General features: G+C 33.1%; 3 protein-coding genes and 1 non-coding gene across 6 annotated transcripts; 2 read left to right on the plus strand and 2 right to left on the minus strand.

The window, feature by feature from the left end:
- LOC110706812 (sphingosine kinase 1-like) lies at nucleotides 1-7,219 on the plus strand. Of its 3 annotated transcripts, XM_021884766.1 has the most exons (11): nucleotides 1-597; nucleotides 1,043-1,137; nucleotides 1,172-1,199; nucleotides 1,312-1,412; nucleotides 3,571-3,643; nucleotides 4,206-4,292; nucleotides 4,380-4,457; nucleotides 4,732-4,802; nucleotides 5,566-5,859; nucleotides 6,407-6,529; nucleotides 6,823-7,219. In XM_021884766.1, exons 1-11 carry the CDS (start codon nucleotides 258-260, stop codon nucleotides 7,015-7,017), a joined length of 1,485 nt encoding a protein of 494 aa, XP_021740458.1. In that variant the 5' UTR covers nucleotides 1-257; the 3' UTR covers nucleotides 7,018-7,219. The 3 variants fall into 3 exon arrangements, with proteins under 3 accessions (XP_021740458.1, XP_021740460.1, XP_021740459.1); XM_021884768.1 differs by lacking the exons at nucleotides 1-597; nucleotides 1,043-1,137 and having other exon boundaries at nucleotides 1,165-1,199; nucleotides 3,568-3,643; XM_021884767.1 differs by lacking the exons at nucleotides 1-597; nucleotides 1,043-1,137; nucleotides 1,172-1,199 and having other exon boundaries at nucleotides 1,325-1,412; nucleotides 3,552-3,643.
- Nucleotides 7,220-8,646: 1,427 nt separating this feature from the next.
- LOC110706813 (vacuolar protein sorting-associated protein 28 homolog 1-like) lies at nucleotides 8,647-10,312 on the minus strand. Its single transcript, XM_021884770.1, has 2 exons — nucleotides 10,132-10,312; nucleotides 8,647-9,721 (listed from the first exon to the last, which is right to left on the minus strand). The coding sequence occupies exon 2, from the start codon at nucleotides 9,557-9,559 to the stop codon at nucleotides 8,930-8,932; it is 630 nt and encodes a 209-aa protein (XP_021740462.1). The 5' UTR covers nucleotides 9,560-9,721; nucleotides 10,132-10,312; the 3' UTR covers nucleotides 8,647-8,929.
- Nucleotides 10,313-13,995: 3,683 nt separating this feature from the next.
- On the plus strand, nucleotides 13,996-14,068 carry TRNAV-UAC. Its single transcript has one exon. It is a non-coding gene; the product is annotated as a tRNA-Val (tRNA).
- A 1,243-nt stretch (nucleotides 14,069-15,311) lies between these two features.
- Nucleotides 15,312-18,437, minus strand: LOC110706814. The gene is made up of 2 exons (XM_021884771.1): nucleotides 17,123-18,437; nucleotides 15,312-16,055 (listed from the first exon to the last, which is right to left on the minus strand). Exons 1-2 carry the CDS (start codon nucleotides 17,805-17,807, stop codon nucleotides 15,658-15,660), a joined length of 1,083 nt encoding a protein of 360 aa, XP_021740463.1. The 5' UTR covers nucleotides 17,808-18,437; the 3' UTR covers nucleotides 15,312-15,657.
- Between the last annotated feature and the right edge of the window lie 1,145 nt (nucleotides 18,438-19,582).

Raw genomic sequence — 19,582 nt, forward strand, 5'->3', positions numbered from 1 at the left:
CCCAAGTCACAAGTCACAACTATAGAACAGTGAAGTGCACTGCTTTGTCAAACTTTTGAATTCAATCATTACGTGGGTGAAACTTAAATATTTTTCCTGTTTTGTCGGTTCAAAATCCAATCTTTAATTTTCTTAATAAACCCAGGAATGTCGCACAATATAATCAAACTCCCCCAAATTTCACCTACCACAATCCAAAATCCAACCTTAAATCTCCCCCAATTTTCACAAATTTGCCCTAATTTCTCCCAAAATCAATGGATAAATCTGAAGCAGAAATTCCATTTAAAATCTCCGAAAGAATCACACTTAACGGTACCCTAATTCCCTTAACCTTCAACTCCGACGTAATTCTCCGGTGGGTTGACGGCGGCGATGAAAAGTCCTTGTCTTTGGAGAAGGAGGTTCTAGGAGTTTCAATGGAAGATTCTAGAATCATCCTCAAATGTGCTGTTAAGAGCAGTGGTAGTGGTGGTGGGATTCTCTGTTGCTCACCCACAGAAGGTTTGGTGAGGAAGAGTTTAGTTTTGGAAGCTTCTTCTCAGGAGTATCTTCAGCTTTGGTTCCAGAAGCTGCGAGAATTTCTCGATTCTCTTGGTAATTACTCTTCAATATTTGATGGCTGATCAATGAATTTGATTTCAATTTTTTGTGTAATATGATTACACACTCTGTTTTCAATAGTTGATCCATGCTCGTTATTTTACAGTTTTCAATGCACATCTTTGATCATCGATATATTGATATTGATATATGCATATATGTACGCGTAGTTTTGTATTATAAAGTTGAATTCTTTTGTTATGTTCGGAGATAAAAATTGAGACGAATTCAACGAGATGATACGAGAACAATGCTTTGAACACCTGTATTGAACTGATTGAGTATAAATTAAGCTATCTTAGATCCAAGATGTAACTTTTCAGGGATTGTGATCACAACTAATTTCATTTGTAGTTTATCTAATAAGCTAAAAACCTTAGTAGATCTTGCAAATATGGTAATTGATGGATATGGTAATTTGCTGTAAACATGGGTGTAGGTCGACCAAAGAGGCTGTTTGTTTTGGTGAACCCGTATGGCGGAAAGAAGTCTGCGTTACAGATATTTGTTGATACTGTGCGGCCATTGCTTGAGGATGCCGAAATCCAATTTACGGCCATTGCTTGAGGATGCCGAAATCCAATTTACACTACAAGGTTTGTAATTTTGCGCTTTTGCTCGGTTATACTAATATACTGCTGTATTTGTAGCTCATCACTTAGTTAACTTATGTTGTACTGGTATTTGTGTTGGTGTTATTGTTAATAGAAACCAAATATCAGCTACATGCAAAGGAACTTGCTTATGGACTAGATCTTACCGAGTATGATGGTGTCATTTGTGTTAGTGGTGATGGCATCTTGGTTGAGGTATGCTGTTGAGCACTTGCTAATGCATTACGGTTTGTTTGGATAACAAAGTGGAAGAGAAAGGGAAGGGAGGGAAAAGGAAGGAAGGGGGAGGAATGGAAAGGGGGGAGAAGGTAAGGTTACATTTTCCCTCCAAACCTTTCCAACATTGGTAGGATTTGGTTTATTAAAGAGGGAGGAAAAATGGATCCTTTCATTTCCCTTCCCTTCCCTTCCCTCCTACCAAAAGGTATCTAAAGAATTTTTCCTTATCTTCCTTTCCTCCAATTTTCTCAATCCAAACAATGTGTTAATGATTTTGAAGAAAACTTCCACAAGAGATCTTTTTGATATAGTGTGCGTTGTGGGTTTTGGGTTTTGGGTGATATCTTTTTTTTGCTTCGTTGATAATAGATGGATTATTCCTTAACAAAAAGCATATCATACAATTTATAAAATGGACAGTAACAGCTGAGAACAAATTTTTTGAGTTGAAAATAACAAAATTTCCATCAAAAACTTTACATCAGTTATGACTACTTATGAGGTTAAGACAGACATAGATTAAGGGAGCATTAGCTGTTGGATCTTCCTTTGCAACCTTTTAAAATGTAAGTTTCTATATTGCCAAAGGCGAAGGAGTGATTTACAAAAATAAGGCTCATTTGAAACTTATTTACAATTTTGTGTCGGAATAAAACTTATTTACAAAATTGCTGTCCACGTATGCTCGGAAATACGTTTGGGTGAATTTAATTTTTTTTAAGGACAAACCGCTACTCAAAGTTGCGGTTCTCCTTTATACTCCACACAACACACTTGCTCAATTTAAATACATAAATTAAAACCAAAAAAGAAAACACCACGACAAAACCGCACAACCCTCTCCATCTCCAGTCTCCACCACGCACATCACGTCGTCGTTCATCATCAACGTCCTCCTGCAGACCGGCGGCCAACTGATCAAGCGTTTCCACCACCACTTGATCCGCAAAATGTTTTTTGGATCTTTACCCCTAAATTGATAAGTTATTTAGCCCTAATTTTTCTTCTTAATTTTAATACTCAATTGTTTAAATTAATTAAGTTGCTGCCACATAATGTCAAAATCATTATTATAAACTTAATTTTCTTCAGAAATTCGGTGCTTGTTCGGTTTCGTATTAGAGATTGTTGGATTTTGCTTTGGTTGCCTTTGTTTTTCTTGGATTTCACTTAAGTAATAAGTCAGCATGCTTTACTTAGCATAGCATCCTTAAGTAGCAGTTTATCTCCTAAAACTTCTACTACAGGTACGGTTTATGTAAACCGCTACTTAAGGTAGCGTTTTATGCTGATTATTTTTTCAAAAAAATTAAAAAATGTTACCCGAGCCTACGTGGACAGCAATTTTGTAAATAAGTTTTACACCGATGCAAAACTGTAAATAAGTTTGAAATGAACCATACTTTTGTAAATCGTCCAAGGCTAAGACCCTCATGTTTAATATTTGGGACACCCCAAGATAATGACTTTTTTTTTTATAATATATGTTCGAAAGTTGTAGTTCGTCCATATTAATATATTTCCCTAAATGACATCTTTTACTAACAACTAAATAACTGACTACAAGTCCTTTCAAAAATAAAAATAAAAAATTAATAACTGACTACAAGTTGCATGGTGGAGATTTATTTAAGGAGTGATACTTAATGTGCTAGAATGTAACTCTAAAAAATTTCAATTATATGCCACCTATTATTAAGGATGGAGAGTAATGGAGTTGTGTGTTTTGGTATATGTACTTTCGTATTGATTTCATTAGTTATATTCCCTCCATTTCAGATTGTACCCTTGCTCTCTTTAATTAAAGTATTAAGGAGGTGGAATTTATTAATAGTGATGGCTTTGTGTGGGAGGGGTGCATGAAATTCAAGGCGAGTAGCATAGACTTGAAATAAGCCTATCTTACCTATACTTAGGATATGGCCGTAGATGTACACTGCCACATCTGATACCTAACTCAGGATAGGTCAATAGGGATATCAGTCATATCACTGTGAAAAGATGGAAATACAATCGTAGCAGTGTAGCACGGAACAAGCTCAGCAAATTTAAGATAATTGCTCAGTGTCTCTGATATATTAATGCTCTTTTTACAGCATTAGATGTTAATTACAGGGGTTCTGAACTTTAGTAGGTAGTGAATGGCTTGCTGCAAAGGCATGATTGGGATACTGCAATAAAGATGCCTATTGGAGTGATTCCTGCAGGTATTTATTCTACCCTCTTATGTTTATTGATGCATGTCTGAGTTTCTGAATAGAACATCTCAATTTTTTCTCAAAATTGAATTATTATGCTTGAAATCCTAGCCAAAGGTGTAAATCTTGTTGTCTGGACTGATTTATGTAGCACATTTGCATTCCGTGTTTTGTTTGAAAGTGAAATTTTTGGAAACTATCAATTTGAATGCTTTCGAAACTCTTTGGACATCTATTTTATTATTCATTGGTCTTTAAAGCAAAGAGCTCAACTGCTGGCTAAAGAGATGAAACAGTAACCAGGCTGTATTGTCGTGTTTTTCTTTGAAATGATTATATTTTTTGGGAGAAAATTACCAAATCTCAAGATTTTTCCACATCATATTCTGTCTGAACTAATCATATCATTCATACGTATGATGTACATATGAGTTATAGAATTCTGTATGGTTATTCTTATGTTCACTAGTCAATTTATTTTGGTGTAAATTGATAAACTTGTACAAGGCCATAACTGTAGGCCTGTAGTTATGCTTTTCTCACTCTTCTGATGAACCTTTACTGGATGTAGGTACTGGCAACGGTGTAGCTAAATCTTTGTTGGATTCAGTTGGTGATCCTTGTTCTGCAGTTGATGCCACTGTTGCAATCATTCGGGGTTAGTATTGTTCTGCTGGCAAGTAATAAAGGCTTTCACTTCACGTTAAATATTTCATCCAATCAATTGGTGTTTATTCTGTTACAGGTCACAAAACCTCCCTCGATATTGCTACTATTTCACAAGGGAAGACAAGGTTTTTCAGTGTCTTAATGCTTGCATGGGGTATGAGATGCTCATCCATTCAGATTATAATATGCTATGTTACTCCATCCATTCAGATTATACAATGCTATGTTACTCAAACTCTTCTTTTGACTTCAAATATCTAAACACTTTGATTGTTAAAATGGACACTCGGCACTTTATTCCAGTTACATGCATGTATATAAAAAAAGCTGAGTCTGAGTAACATAGTTATTATGTCATCTTTACTGCTTTAAGTTTCTCTGTATGCTTAAATTACTTACCCACTATCGTTGAATGCTTTATGTGCTAGGTCTTGTGGCAGACATAGACATTGAATCAGAAATATGGAGGTGGATGGGAGGGGCTCGTTTAGATTTATATGTACGTTGCACGAAATTCCTCTTAATTCTCTTCTAGCATTGTGATCCTTTCAAAGCTCTATTGATTTAAAGTGGTTTATAGTAAGACTGTATGTACATGCTGACCTTCACAAATTTTACCAACAAGGATTATTCCAACTACCTTCCTTCTATGTCTTCTTTTTCTCATGGCTTTGAAATGATATTGTTGATCTTATTATTTTATTTGGTGAGTACATAGCCACTGAAGCTGGTGATTTTAAATTGTAAATAAGATCTACCTTCTGTCCGAATGAGCTTGACTCCAATCGTGAGGTGTTAGCAATTTAGACTAGAATTCAGTGTGTTGCCTAAATAGTTGATTAGGATATTGGCATTGAGTATAGGCTTTTGAGTTCTTCAAGCTTTGGAAGGAAAATATGGTTTTTGGCAGTTCTACCCAATTACAGAGGGAGATATCTAGTCAAATATAAGTTTCTATATGTTGGTCGTAAATTGAGGATGGCAATAACTGAAGATGCATCTGTCTCATGATACTCTATATAACCGATGCCACTTAGATGTTCCTGAAATTAAATGTATCTTAGCTTGCTCGTAACTTAAATAGCTTCTGCTTGAGTGTAAAATTTTAAATTATGGTACTTGAATTAACAGTTTGGTCCCCACGACCCCCTCCTCCTCCTCCTCCTTTCTGTTTCTAGTAGAGGCTATACTTGTTTATCTTTGATTTTTTTGCATCTAAATATGGCTTTGTCAACACTGTTCTTTATTTTTTATGTCCCCAGGCCGTAAAAAGAATATTTCAGTTGAGGAAATATAATGGGCGTATACATTTCATCCCTGCATCTGATTTCGAAGACTATACGGAGAAAATAAGCCATAAAGCTATATCAGTTCAAGATGTGCCATTTTGCAGTTTGAAGAGAACGCAGACTGATGCTCAAGAAAGTGGCTATTTAGGGCCTAACATTGACCTGGAAAACATGAATTGGCGGACCATAGAAGGACCGTTTGTATCAGTTTGGATCCAAAATGTACCTTGGGGAAGTGAAGGTTCAATGCCAGCTCCTAATGCCAAGGTTGGTTATCTTGACGTAGTATTAGCTAATTACATTTTCAACTCACTTTTTGATGCCATCTCTAGCTCTTTATTCATGGCCACAGTTGGCATTTTGATAAAGTCTCATTCGAGTCATTAAATAGCATGAAAAGTCAAGGCAATAAAGTCTCCATATTCCTCATTAGGGAAAAGACTGAGGCTTAAGAAAATCCTTATTCCGTGTCTTCAAATGATTGCTCTCAGAACTTGGTATCAGAACAACGTATGACATAATATGGTTTCATTGGCAAATGTCAAGGAAAAACACATTTAATCTCGGGGGAATTGGGAAGAAAAAGTGAGAAAGAATGAGAGGGGGGAGGGGGTGTTTAGGGTAACGGTTAAGTGCTAGAAAGTATTCAAAAAGTTTTCAACGAGAATTTATGCATTCCATGTGATCAAGGAGATTGTTTTAGTTGCATTGCCTCTCTTATAAAGTATTTAGCTATTTACTAAATGCTATTATTTCTCTTACTACTCCGTATATGACGATTTACACCTCCTGTAATTACTTTGGTAACATGCAGTTTTCAGATGGTTATCTAGATGTAATCCTTATGAAAGATTGCGCGAAATTGGGTTTGCTGTCAGTATTGACTAGTTTGAGCAATGGAAAGCATTTGAAATCGCCTCACGTCCTGTACTTTAAGGTGAGTTCTATTGGGTTGTGAAAAAATAAATAAATAATGCTGATATAGGCTGATGCATCTACTATCGAGGCCATGAGGGAGTGGGTGCCAAAAGAAAAGGAAAAAAAAAAAAAACAGACGAGTAGAAGCTCATAGGAAATCTGAATTTCAACATTTTCTCCGTGTTTTTATTTTTAGAGCAGTTTGAAGCTGAAATACACCCGTGAAAGGGAATTTAATTTCGAATAATTGAACCATTTATATTATGTCTGTCCAAGAAAGAAAATGTACTTTTCAGCGTGTTTTGGTATCAGGTGAAATCCTTTATATTGGAGCCCGGATCTCGTACTAAAGACTCAACAAAAGGAGGAATCATAGACTGTGATGGCGAGGTGTTGGCCAGAGGTAATGGTACATATAAGTGTGACGAAAAAACCTTGATGTCCTACGATAATCTTCAAATCACCATTGATCAGGGTCTAGCTACTCTATTTTGCCCTACCCTTTGAGTAAAAATTGTATTTGTTTATTCTAATTTTACAAATCACATCATGTATTTTTTTAACAAACGTCATAGGATTTCACATTTGATCAACGATTGTGTGTAATTAGTTGCTTGGAAAGGAAATTATATATATTTATGCTTGGACTGCCATTTCTGGCCCTTTTCTATTTTTGGCAAATTATTTCAATCACAAATTCTTTGCAGAACTATTAGAGGTCATGAGAAAGTTGAACTGCGTAAAGGATTGTTCAATTATATTCATCAGACTTCAAGTAGATTATGGAGTACATGTATCTTACTTTAAAAGCAATCCAAGCAGAAAATCCGATTTAGGGTCAATAATTTTCTAAAATGAGTATTGGCACAGTAAGGATGGATTAAGATGTGACTGGGATAAAATTAAATTTTAAATCAGAGTTTTCGCGTTTATGTTGTTTGGATTAAAGTCATTAAACCATCTCAGGTCATTTTGGTATAATTTCACGTGTTTTCCTCGCTGTCGGGAATTGAAAATTTCAAAACCTAAATAATAAAACAACATTGCATACGAAGTATATCTACTTTACATAAAAAATAAAAAATAAAAAATAAAAATAAAAACTGAAATTTATTTTTCATACCCTTCAAATCTTATTATCCAAGGAATAACCGAATAAGTATCAGTACCTGCATTGGTTGCATACCTCATCCATGATTATGTAAAATTATATCTATATCTTTCAGATATACCTTAATTGCACAAGAATAATTAGATTGGTGTACCAAGTAAGAATAATCATTAAAGTAACATATTAGCAAATTGTATTTTTGTTAACGAGACAGGAAAACACCAGTACTCCATGAAAACAAAACAAAATTACAAGATTTCACAACTTCACCCCATGGAAGTTGTCAGAACGACATATGCAGTGCACCATTGGCATTCCTAAATTGATGAATGATTCATAGTAAAGAAAATAAAAACTGTATCATTCACAAAAATGTGGTTCTTACAGAAAGATCAAAAAGACTAGGAGCAGAAGATAACAAAGAAGAGAGAACATCAAGCATCGCTATAAGAAGAATGTTATTCCTTGGATAATAACATCGCGATGTAGTAGACCATTCAGACAAACCTTAATATCAAGACTCGTTTTGTAACAGAAAGCCTGCTTTCAGCAAATATAATCTCATGAAAAGAGTTCTCATTCTACATAAACAAGGGTCAATATGTATCTAGATTTTCATGTTTCAACTATTGGCAACAGGATGTATAGGCAACAGAAGAATGGTTGCTCTGCAAAATTTTGTACTCCATGTAAATTATTCAAGAGTAAAATTGAAACGCACAATTTCACTAATCAACACAAAACACGGGGCAGGAACATCCAGGAAATCATTTCAACTGAACAATGGACAAGATGCATGATTAAATGATCTTTCCCAGGTAGAACATAGATAAACCATTCAGTTGGTGAAGAATTGAGGATATAAAAGGCTTCAACAAGAATAGGAAAGGGGTACACAGTTTGTATCAAGAGAGCATACTACACTAATAATACTAGCAATCACCAAAAGTTTCTGTTAACAAACATTTAAAACTATTGAGATAGCGCAAATGGATTGAGCACATTTTTGCAACAGTTCCAAAGACTTAATATGGTTAGACTGCTCTAACTCTCAGAAAGATTATAGAACAAGGAGTAAAGTATTATTCAACATATGGAGTCTGTTGACAGGTACAAAAAATTCCCTCCTACAAACCAATTCCAGCCATCATAAAATCCATCAACATTTGAAGATAATCATAATATCATCATTCACATTCCAGCAAAAGCAGCCATAGCATGCATCACCTACTTAATACAACGAACCAAAAGAAAAAAGTTTGAAAGTAGTATTTATATAAATAATATTTACAAGCTCACCCAAGTGAATCAAGTTCCAGCAGAAGGCAAAGCAGCCATGAAAGAGTTGTACGAAGACTCGAGATCAAAGTGAAGCTGCCTTGCTTGTTGCTCAGTCAGTTCATCAGCAGCACCCATCTTAGACAACCGTCCAAGCCACTCTTTCATTTTGGTCTTCCCCTCAAAATCAGGCGGCAATAAACTAAGCTTGTTCAACGCAGTTGAGAGGTCCGACAACAGGGGATAGACCTGATCAACCGCCACCATATTCAATTTCAACGAATCCATCGCCGTGATAAAGTTCTGAACACATTCGGCCACAGTGGCAGCTGAAGTGGTATTAGAAGCAGCAGCAGCTGCCCTATGCTCTACTGTAGCAGGCACCCCAGAAGTCACCAGCCTATTCAACGCAGCCCGGCAATCCATTTTATACTTATCAACAAAGCTCTCAATGCTAGGGACAGTGTCCTTCAGCGACGACGAAAGGGTTTTGAAGTGGGCAATCAATTTTACGCATTCAGTTTCATAGTCTGAAGGGGAAATTACATCCCCAATGTAAGCCTTTTCCAGCTTCTCAGTGGCCTTAATAATGGCGTAAAGCTCAGCAAAATTCTCATACATTTCTCTTTCACGCTTATCATTCCACAATTTCACTTCCATCTTGGGTAGTACTATATGGGTTTTTTTAAGAAATCTTGAAATTTTTTTGGGGATTTTTTTTTTTCTTTGATAGTATAATTTAGGGTTAGGGTTTCAGAAATTGCAATTAATGGGGTAAATTTGGAGAAGAAAAGGGACACGCGCAGAGACTACTTGTCACAACTGAAGAACAACAACAATCAAAACACAAAGACGCAAACACACAATCGTCAGAATTACATTTTAATCAAATCAACCCATAAACAAAATCACAGATCATAATCAACTAAACGCCCACAAGATCAACAAACTAAAGAAAACAAACCCAACAAAAATTAAGACTAAAGATCACATCTTTATCCAAAAAATCAAGTGGGGTTCTAACAATTTTAGGTGAAAATTGAAAGCAATGAAGAAAACCCAATTACAATTACCAAAAATTAGGTAATAAAAGCACATAATTAGCACCCAATCCATATCAAAACGTAAGCAAAGAACATGATTTAGACCCAACAAAATTAAAAGGGGGAAAATTGAGAGGATAGGGGAAGAGAGAGAGAGAGGTAGAGAGAGAGAGAGAAAGAAAGACTTACAGGAGAGAGAAAGAGAGAGAGAAGGCGGATTATTGGAAGTGGGGGTGGAGGTGCAGCAGGTGAAAGCAGGAGAGATGGGAAGGATTGAGGGGCAAAGATGCGTGTGGGGCATCAAAGAGTCTTGTTTTGCTTACGCCATTGCTTGTCACACCCACTACTCTTGGGTTGTGTTTCTAGTCTAGCCTCTACCCTAGCCTATTCCATAGTACATAGCAACTTCTTGTCTTCATTATTTTTCACAAATTTGAAATTTCTATTCTCTGTAACGTGCTTGATGCGTGCGCTTTAACTTGTCATGATCGATAAGCTTAATAAAAATTATACTGCTCATTTGACATTGTTGAAACTTTCTCTTTTTTGGATTTTTGTTTTTCAAAATCATATGATATATATTATATAATGAATTAAAAATTAGTCAATTATTAAAATCATGATAATTTTAAAACTGATAATAAAAAAGTGGAAACACCTTTTTCTTGTTTCTTGTTTTTGGTTTTTAGTTAAAAAAAAAAATTGAAAACTGAAAACAAAAAACAAATGCAAACAAGCCTCATAGTCTTGTGAGTACTTGCTGGAATTGTTTCAATAAATAGATTATTAATTTTCAATTGCTGTGATTTGTACTTATTAATAATTAAAGATATTGCTTACGAGTATTAAAGATTTGCATCGACATGCGTGCCCAAAATAAATGAAGCAAGTAATAAAATACGGAGGGAGTAAATAAATAATCTTAGAGGTATAAAAATGTCCGCACACTATTTTTAAGAGTTCAAAACAAGTGGCTATTAACATTAATAAGGGCAAATAAGAATTAAGAAGATAAACATTTTAGAGGGCAAATAAGAAAATAAGTTTGTTCATGTATACAGAGAAGGCAATATAGGCGGCGGATTGATTAACCAACAGTGAAGTCGTTCAAGACTCTCAACTGATTTATTTTAATGATGTGTCAATAGAGCTTAGTCGTATCTTGGAGGAAGATGTACAAGGTGTGACCGTGCCACGCCTTATTTTTCCGTAGCTAGTGTCATTGGTTTTTTCGTTTTATTTGTTTTAGTTTTGTTATTTTTTTCTTTTCTCTTTATATGGTGCTTGTAACCTCATTTAAATATAAAAAAAATTCAGAGGGTATAATTGTCCAAATATTATTCATAAGAGTTATCTCATATATTTTAAAAGGTAGGAATTCCCTTTAGGATCTATCAGCCTAGCCAATAGTAACACGTACACTTACTATCAACTTATAAAATTGTGTACTTGTGTTTAGATAATACCCATCCTTATACCAATAAAGAAGTTTATTGGTATTATACCTACTACTTTCATTTAATATTATGTGCAACAAAGGCCTTGACACAGACTCCTAGACAAATTTTGTTTGTGAGTAATAATTCGAGAGAGAAAAATATAAATGCATGTGATGAAGAGAAAGATAAAAAGAAATGGCAACTTAAAAAGAAAAGAAATATATATATTGCATATAATGTGTAGCAACTATTTTTGGTAAATGTTGCACATAATATATAACAGAGGTAGTATAAAAGGTTATATTCAATGAGTGTTATTATTAGTGTCATTGAAATCCCTCAATCTAAAATTTGTGTCTCTGGATAATCCTTTCATGTTTAAATATATTTTTCATTCGCCTTTTACACAGTTTTCAATACAACATTTAGACTTGTGTTTTTAAAAAATATTATCAAGTACGAAAATTAATATTGCGAAAGTGCATAATGCATAGTGAAACGAATCAAATAACATATTACATGGAGTTTATAATAATAAACTTCAATTATTACTTGAGAATAGATTAAAATTCAACAGAAGTTAGTATTGTGCAGTTGCACCTAATTTTTGTACAATGGATCAAATATTTTTCAATTTGTAGATAATCTGAGCATCCAACTATGAATACATGTAATTGATGTAAGACTTAAAAATAACAAGAAGGATATTGACCCAATTGCTAGAGAACAATTTGGAGATAATCAGATGAACATAACCCAGAGACTCATTTGTAGGCCATTAACAAAAACCCAAGCCCACAGGAGATGACTGATGGATTTGCACATAAGGCCCATTAAGAACATGGATCACCCCATTTTTTGCACATGATCAACACTTTTATGAGTTTCCTTAAGGCCCTAATCAAGATATACTATACCCTTATGGATTGGGCTCATAAAATTTGCATATTGTACCTTCTTTCTCCCTTTAGCTTCTATAAATACTTAAAAAAAAATAAAATAAAAATAAAATCATATGAGATCTTGTTAATATGTCTTATATATGTATTCAAATACAGAGAGTAGCTACAATGAGTTCAAACAATATGCAAGTTCCGTTAATTTATAATAAATCTTGCCTAGTTTGAAGTTTTTGAACAAGTTATTTCCAATTCAATAAGTAATTTTCCATCTGTCAACTTAACATTTCAATCAATGTCTTGTTGCAAACAAACCTATTTTGGGTTGATTCAAATGTTAGACAAAAGTTTTACACCGTACGATTGAAAATCCAATCTTGCAAAATCTGGAAAAGCTTGCAAAGTACATGTAAATAGTAGCTTCACACCTTCACTTGTGCCAAGTGGACCTAAATCGATCGTGTTGATAGTCTCGTTACCTCTTAATCACTATTAACACAATCCTTTTAATCAATTTCTATACAATTCCATCTGTTACAACAAATGATGATGTTTTGAATATTGAGATATAGATTACATTTGGCCCTAGATTGAAATTTTCGTATATGTTAAAAGTAAAAGAAAATGTAAATTCATCCATACGCTTTCAAAGAAGTACTGAAAAATGATACGTAAGTAACAAAGATTATGATAAGATTATGACCGGGGACTCCTCTTGTAAGTGACAAATGGTCACAAATAAGCAAATTATATATAAACATAGAAATTTCCAAGAAACATAATAATACATTGAAAAAAATTAGTACAAGATAACAATTAGTCACTTCTCCTTCTAGATAAAACCTTGCCTTGGATGTTCGGCAAGCGTATAGCAACCATTGAAATTTGTAATTTTTATCCCAACTCCACTTAACAACAAATTAGCTAAAAATTGAGGTAGAAGTTAGTTAAAAAATTAGTTATTTCCGTTACATCTCTTGTACCTTTCATATCAACTTTAAATGAATTAAAGATTCTTACCCTAAAACTCTAAAAGTGAACAAAGAGGAGGAGAGAGTTCCATGTAGCCAGCTTTTGAATGAAGTTTTTAAGGGACACTAGGACGTTGTCCCACCACTTTTGGGCCCTCCACAATTAATAATAGCATACATCTTAAGTCTTAAGTTGCTTTTAATGGTGAAACTAGAATGTACTCTCTAAATTTTAATTATTCTATCAATTTTTTTATTTTTATTTTTTTTTATTTTTTTTTATCCCATTCTTTTATATTCTCTTATTTTGGTCAATTTAGGATAATGACATGACCTTGTAGTTGTAAACTTGCATTGTAATATACTCCGTAATACGTAGTAGTAGCTTATTGATTGAACTATTAATTTACTTTTTTCATCTTTTGGTTCTTTCTTCCTTGCTCTATTTTAAAAATTTACACACGCATATGTAAGGAAGAAAGGTTATTAGTGTGGTAATTGGAGTTATATATTTTTCTGTATTAAATTTGTGGCTGTGAATCTAACTTATGAGGGCTTCTTATCGAGAATTTTTACTCTTATTTTATTAAAAGTGAACTACAATTAATTATGTGAATTATATAGCAATTTTCATAGTTAAAATATAAAAGTCATAGTGATATTAAAAAATAGATAGCAAATGTGATAGGAACAATACCAGTTTTTAAATAATAAAACCTCAAAATAACACTACTTGTCATCTCAGTTGCTGTGGTGTAGTGGTTATCACGTTAGTCTTACACACTAAAGGTCCCCAGTTCGATCCTGGGCAGCAACAATTTTGTTATATTTTTGCATGATGTCCATTTTCCAATACTGTCTTATTATTTGAGAAATGTTTTTCCGATCGTCCTTTCAATGGATATCAATATTGAAACATTTTATAACCCAAGAAAAAAGAAAAAAAAAAAAAGAGTATATGCTCGTTATTCATCTGATTAATGAGTAGCTTAATTTGAATCTCTAATGACATGATAAAAGTTGAAATTGTTTAAATAATAAATCACCTCCTAAAAGAAAAAACTCTATATACATAATAAAATACTTGCACACAACTTTCATTTCATAATGTTCACAACATTATATATATTTTTTACTTGTTTCAATGATGTCCTTAAAATATTTCATATTTGTCTGTTTTATGAAGTTAATAACTATACTTTATTTCATTATTTATTTATATCTTGACCGACGTTTGACATTGCTACATGAATTTCAAAATTAAAATTTGTTTACTACAACATTATCTTGTCTCCTTAAAGACAAATAAAAAAAAGTGCTAGTATGGATTCTATGGAGTATGGACCATGTTATTATTACTAGCATTTCTTATGACTAATAAAAGGATATGGATCGTAAAATTCTGGTTTCGGGTTGGTACACGAAGATAAATATTAAGCAAAAGTAGATTTTTTTTATTGGATTTTGTAAATATTAGAAAATCTTTTGTTAATTAATCAAAAAATGGGAAATTAGTAACTTATATTCCTTGAAGAAGTTAAAAAATTTATGAATTCAACTATATGATCGATTAATGTTTTGAAATAGAATTATGCTATATACATCCTTTTCTAAATTTAATACATGGAAGAAAAAAAAAAAAAAAAGGAAAAAAAGGATTTGATTGGGAATATGGAATTACTAAGTTATCATATTAGAGCAAATAATAATCAAGTGGACCTAATAGATTTATGTACTTTGCAACTAGTACCTACTATTAGGATGCCTTGTTTGAACAATTGTAAAGAGTTGATTTTCGGGTGAAACTGTGAAAGAGACAATTAATAGAAAGAGATTGGTCACAAATGAGATGACAGTTTCAAACTTTCAATAATAATTCATATAATAGTTTACACACATCTTTATCAGTTTATTTCATTAGAGTCACAAACATAACATATACGAAATTTAAGTTAAGATTATCAGTAATTAACACCACGAAACTGAACTTGAAAAAGTCAAATGAAATGTAAACGTTAATAGTTACAAAAGAAATTGAATTAAATGATCAACTAAAAAACTTACAAAAAGAAAAGTATTTTTCAGTATTTCAAACATGAAGAAAATTTACAAGTACTAAGCTAGTCCTTTTTTTTCATGCAAAAAGAGAAAGAAAAGAAAAGAAAAAAAATAAAAAATCTAAGAATACATCATGTAGCGTCTAGTATTGCAATTTCCTTTTGTTTTTTTTGGACTGTGTTTATAGTATGATCATCAGCATTAAGCTTTTAACTAGCAAAATTAATTAATGAGAAAAGAAAAAAAAAAAAATACAAACACTATAAGATTAGTAATGTACATAACAACATTACAATACACCTAAGCTTTTTTAGTTTTAATAATTAGCATTATTGATTAATATTATTGTTACGTAGCACGATTAATCATCTCCATAAACTGCTGCATAGATTCTTGCCTTTGCAACCTCATATCCTCATTGAACTTGTTAATGAACGCCTCAACTCGACGATTCAACTCATCCTGACCTAGTGATGGCTCTTTCCTCAACTTGTTAACTGTCACCAGTGGTTGGGGTGGCGGTGGCAAGTAATCGGAACGTTCATGGAACGTCTCGGATTTCTTCACCACCGCAGGCATTGGAAATGATTCGTCGAGCAAGTCGATCTGACGATCATGAGTTTCCCATGTATCCGACTTCTTGAGGTGCCTGGTTAATGGAATGTGTCGTCCTTCAGTTATGGCCTTCCAAGTGCTTTCTAGGGTATCATGTTTCTTTGGCTTTGATACTCTCAATGACTTTCCACCTAACATATGAAAATTAAATTTTGTCAAATTATGTTTAAAACAAATTCATTATCACTGAGAAAGAAATGTTTTTGTTTATATACATGGAATAAATAATTTTTGGATCATATCATAATATATAAACGACCACTTCTTTTAAATAAGTTGTCTCGCACATATATATAAATTTAATTTCAATATTTTAAATCTTACAAGCTTAAGATTTAATGATTTATGACATATATGTATATATATAATTATTTGAAGGGATTATTATTTACGAATATAGATAAACAGTAAACTAATCGCGACAATCTAACAAAAAAGAAAACTAAAATAGAAATATGTAGATTATATCATGGATTATTTGGAGTATATATGAAGTGTCACACCCTTATTACTTGTATTATATGCACCGACCACTGAAATTAGTGAGAAATTGTAACCTTAAAATCAGTTAGAGCTTAGAGGTCATAATAATTTTCAATGTATTCACACCAAGTAGAAAATTAAAAAGAATTTTAACTTTAAGGAAAAAAAAAGGAAAAAAAATAGAGTAGAAAAGTAGTTAGTCAAGGTCAACTTTTATAATGGCTCCATTGGATTTTTTTTTTTTTTTTTTCCTTTTCTCACTACAGTAAAGCCACTTCATTTTGGTACGCTTTCTTGATTGATTTTAAAGCTAAACGAAGATTCCAGCAAATTAAAGTACAAATTTCAGATTAATTTAACGTTTTTAGTCAAACGTCATAATCTCATAACGCAACACCAGATTACTCCTGAGATCTCAATTAGGAAGTAATTAATCAACCCCTTATAATCTGCGGATTAGATCATGGACACATATACACGTAAAATAGTAAAAGAATTTATAGTGCATATATATAAGTTTTCTTAGTTATGATTACTTAGAATACAACGGAAAAGGGGACATGCTATTTGTAGGATATGTTCGGAAAAATTATCTCATTTTCTAACACTCTAATGATTAAATAAACTTCGTATATTCCAGTTTATCATACTTAAAATGAATGTTATAAATCAACATAACGTGACAACTAATTATGAGAAAGAGAGTTTAATTTACCTTCAGCAAGGGCGGGTTTAGCCTTAGCAGGACGCCGATGATGACCGAACCTCGAAGAAGCCGGTGGTTTCTCCGAGAAAATCTCCGGTGAAAACTTCTCTTGCCTCCTCAACGGAGACGAAGGTGGAGGAGTCCACGTGGATCTCTCAACAACCTTAGATATATCTTCTCTTCCCTTACTCATAACCTCCTCCTCAACAACTCTTTTTTCTCTCTCCTCCTCAACCACCCTCTCAACAACCTCACCATCCTTCATGGAAACGACGTCGTCGTAAAAACCAGCTCCAATAACATTATCAACAACAGCCTCCGCAACCGAAACGACACCGTACGGTGCAAACTGATCAGCACGAACAGCGATGACGTCATGATGATTATGGCCATGATGTTGTTGGCTCGGAACCTTGGTAGCCGCCGGAGCCACCGAGTCATGGTGGTTGTGGTGGAGGCGGGAGGTGGCGACGATGGTTAAAATGATAGCGTTGATGATAAAGTAGAGATAAGGAGGACGGAGCCACGAGCGGAGGGTGGAGAAAAGTGACGGTAGCTCAGCGGTAGCGGTGGCGGAGGCCGAGCTTATAAGGGTTGGCATGGACATATATAGAAGGATGACAATGGAGAGGACTCCGGTTGACATTAACATTATTTGAACCGACGACATTATTAAGGTTTTTCCGTTCGCCATTAGATTAATTAGCAAATACAATAAGTAATTATAACATAAAAGAACGGAAGTAATATAATGATTTTTTTAAAATTTTATTTTACGATGAAGGAGAATTAACGGAAAGGAATGGAGGGAGTAATTGTTTGTTTGTTTGGGAAAGGAATTTGAGAGGAGAGAGAAAAGGAGAGTAATACTGTAGGAAGTTGTGGGTTGTTTGGGGGAGTGGAAGGAGGAGAGGGAGAAATATATAGAGGGGGACACGGGGGTGGTGGGGTTGAAGGTAATAACGCGGTTTATAGTAGAGTGACAACAATTTGCGCCGTTGGATTTGGATCAAATGGTGATGGCAAGACATGGGGGTTATTATTAATCAATTTTATCGCCCAATAATCAATTTCATGGGTGTCCTAACTAAATAAATATGTCCTAGTAAATACAATATTTTTATATACATAATTAATTAGTACTCATATTTTTATTTATTAAAAAAATTCGCAAAATGGAGGATAATAATCTATTTTCCTAATTCCTACACCAAAAAAAAGGTACTATTTTATATTTATGTATATAATGACAGAGTATTAAAAGTGGACAATATATATTTTAGGTAAGATAAAAATTGACTTTCAACATCAATGTGTGAATCCTTTTTTTTCGTATAACTTAGGTCGTTGGTTTTTTTTTTTTTTTTTTTTTTTTTTTTTTTTGTGTGTGTGTGTGTGTTCGACTCGGCTCACCTTTTAGACTAGCTAATTCAGATTTGAGGATCTGTTCTGGGTGATTAGGTTTCAGTCCCCTCCAATTGTTGTTGCGAGGATCGAACATTTGGTCCTCCCTACCAAGTGTAGCCCTAATCACCACTACACCAACAACCAATTGGTAGGTTGGTATGATAATTAAATGAGGTTAATTTACACTGCAGAGTAACATAATTTTACTTATTAGAACTTATCTAATGAAATTATTTTAGTTGTATAAATTGAAATTTAGGGTGTGTTATATTTATCTGAACTTATTTTAGTTGTTATTTAATCTTTGGCAACCCTTATGGCCTTATATTATCAATCTTGATTAGCAATTATTTTTCCTATATGATATCTGAACCTATTCTGAAAAAACTGATCAACAAAATCTTTATGAAAACTAATCTAAATTTATCTCATTAGAATTGGTAAGGTCCTGTTATCTTCATCTTATCATAATAATATTCTATAAAATTTAAGTTTAGTAATATTATAAATTAAGTTTAGTAAAAATAAATTCAATCCATTAAAAATAAATTTTAATTAATACAAATCAGTTTCTTCAAAGAGCAAATATAACAGAGAATCAGTAAAAAAAAAAAAAAATCACTAAATACTTTAACTACAGATAAGTTTCAAGCAAAAATAATTTCATTTCACAAAAAATAATTAAATTCTGATTTAGTAAAAATAATTTCAAATTAGCAAAAATAAGGTGAAAAGAACTAGATTATTTTCTCCCCAATATGCATATTATAAAATTTGATGCTGCATATCTAAAAATTTTACATTAAGAAGAATCCAACTAGATTTCACATGCTATAATTTTTATTTTATACTTAAATATATCACCGTATAAAGAAATATACATTGATTAGAAACATTTTTTATTTAGACTCACAAATCGTCAAATAAAAAAAAAAAAAAAAAACTCATAAATCGTAAATGGGCACAGAGTATGGAGTATCAAGGAACTAATTGACGAAATGACCAGTGGAGTATATTGTTACTACTCCCTCCATTTCTTTTAATTGATTAGGCTTTGAATTT

This window comes from Chenopodium quinoa, unplaced genomic scaffold (assembly GCF_001683475.1).
Source record: "Chenopodium quinoa cultivar QQ74 unplaced genomic scaffold, ASM168347v1, whole genome shotgun sequence".
NCBI lineage: Eukaryota > Viridiplantae > Streptophyta > Magnoliopsida > Caryophyllales > Amaranthaceae > Chenopodium > Chenopodium quinoa.

Bases quoted from the DNA above. Each gene is read 5' to 3' on its own strand.
- LOC110706812 (XM_021884766.1), top strand. From the start codon at position 258: ATGGATAAATCTGAAGCAGAAATTCCATTTAAAATCTCCGAAAGAATC. The intron at 3,644-4,205 runs GTATTTATTCTA...TACTGGATGTAG, and splicing joins TATTGGAGTGATTCCTGCAG to GTACTGGCAACGGTGTAGCT. The intron at 4,458-4,731 runs GTATGAGATGCT...TTTATGTGCTAG, and splicing joins TGTCTTAATGCTTGCATGGG to GTCTTGTGGCAGACATAGAC.
- LOC110706813 (XM_021884770.1), bottom strand. From the start codon at position 9,559: ATGGAAGTGAAATTGTGGAATGATAAGCGTGAAAGAGAAATGTATGAG.
- LOC110706814 (XM_021884771.1), bottom strand. From the start codon at position 17,807: ATGGCGAACGGAAAAACCTTAATAATGTCGTCGGTTCAAATAATGTTA. The intron at 16,056-17,122 runs GTAAATTAAACT...TTCATATGTTAG, and splicing joins TAAACCCGCCCTTGCTGAAG to GTGGAAAGTCATTGAGAGTA.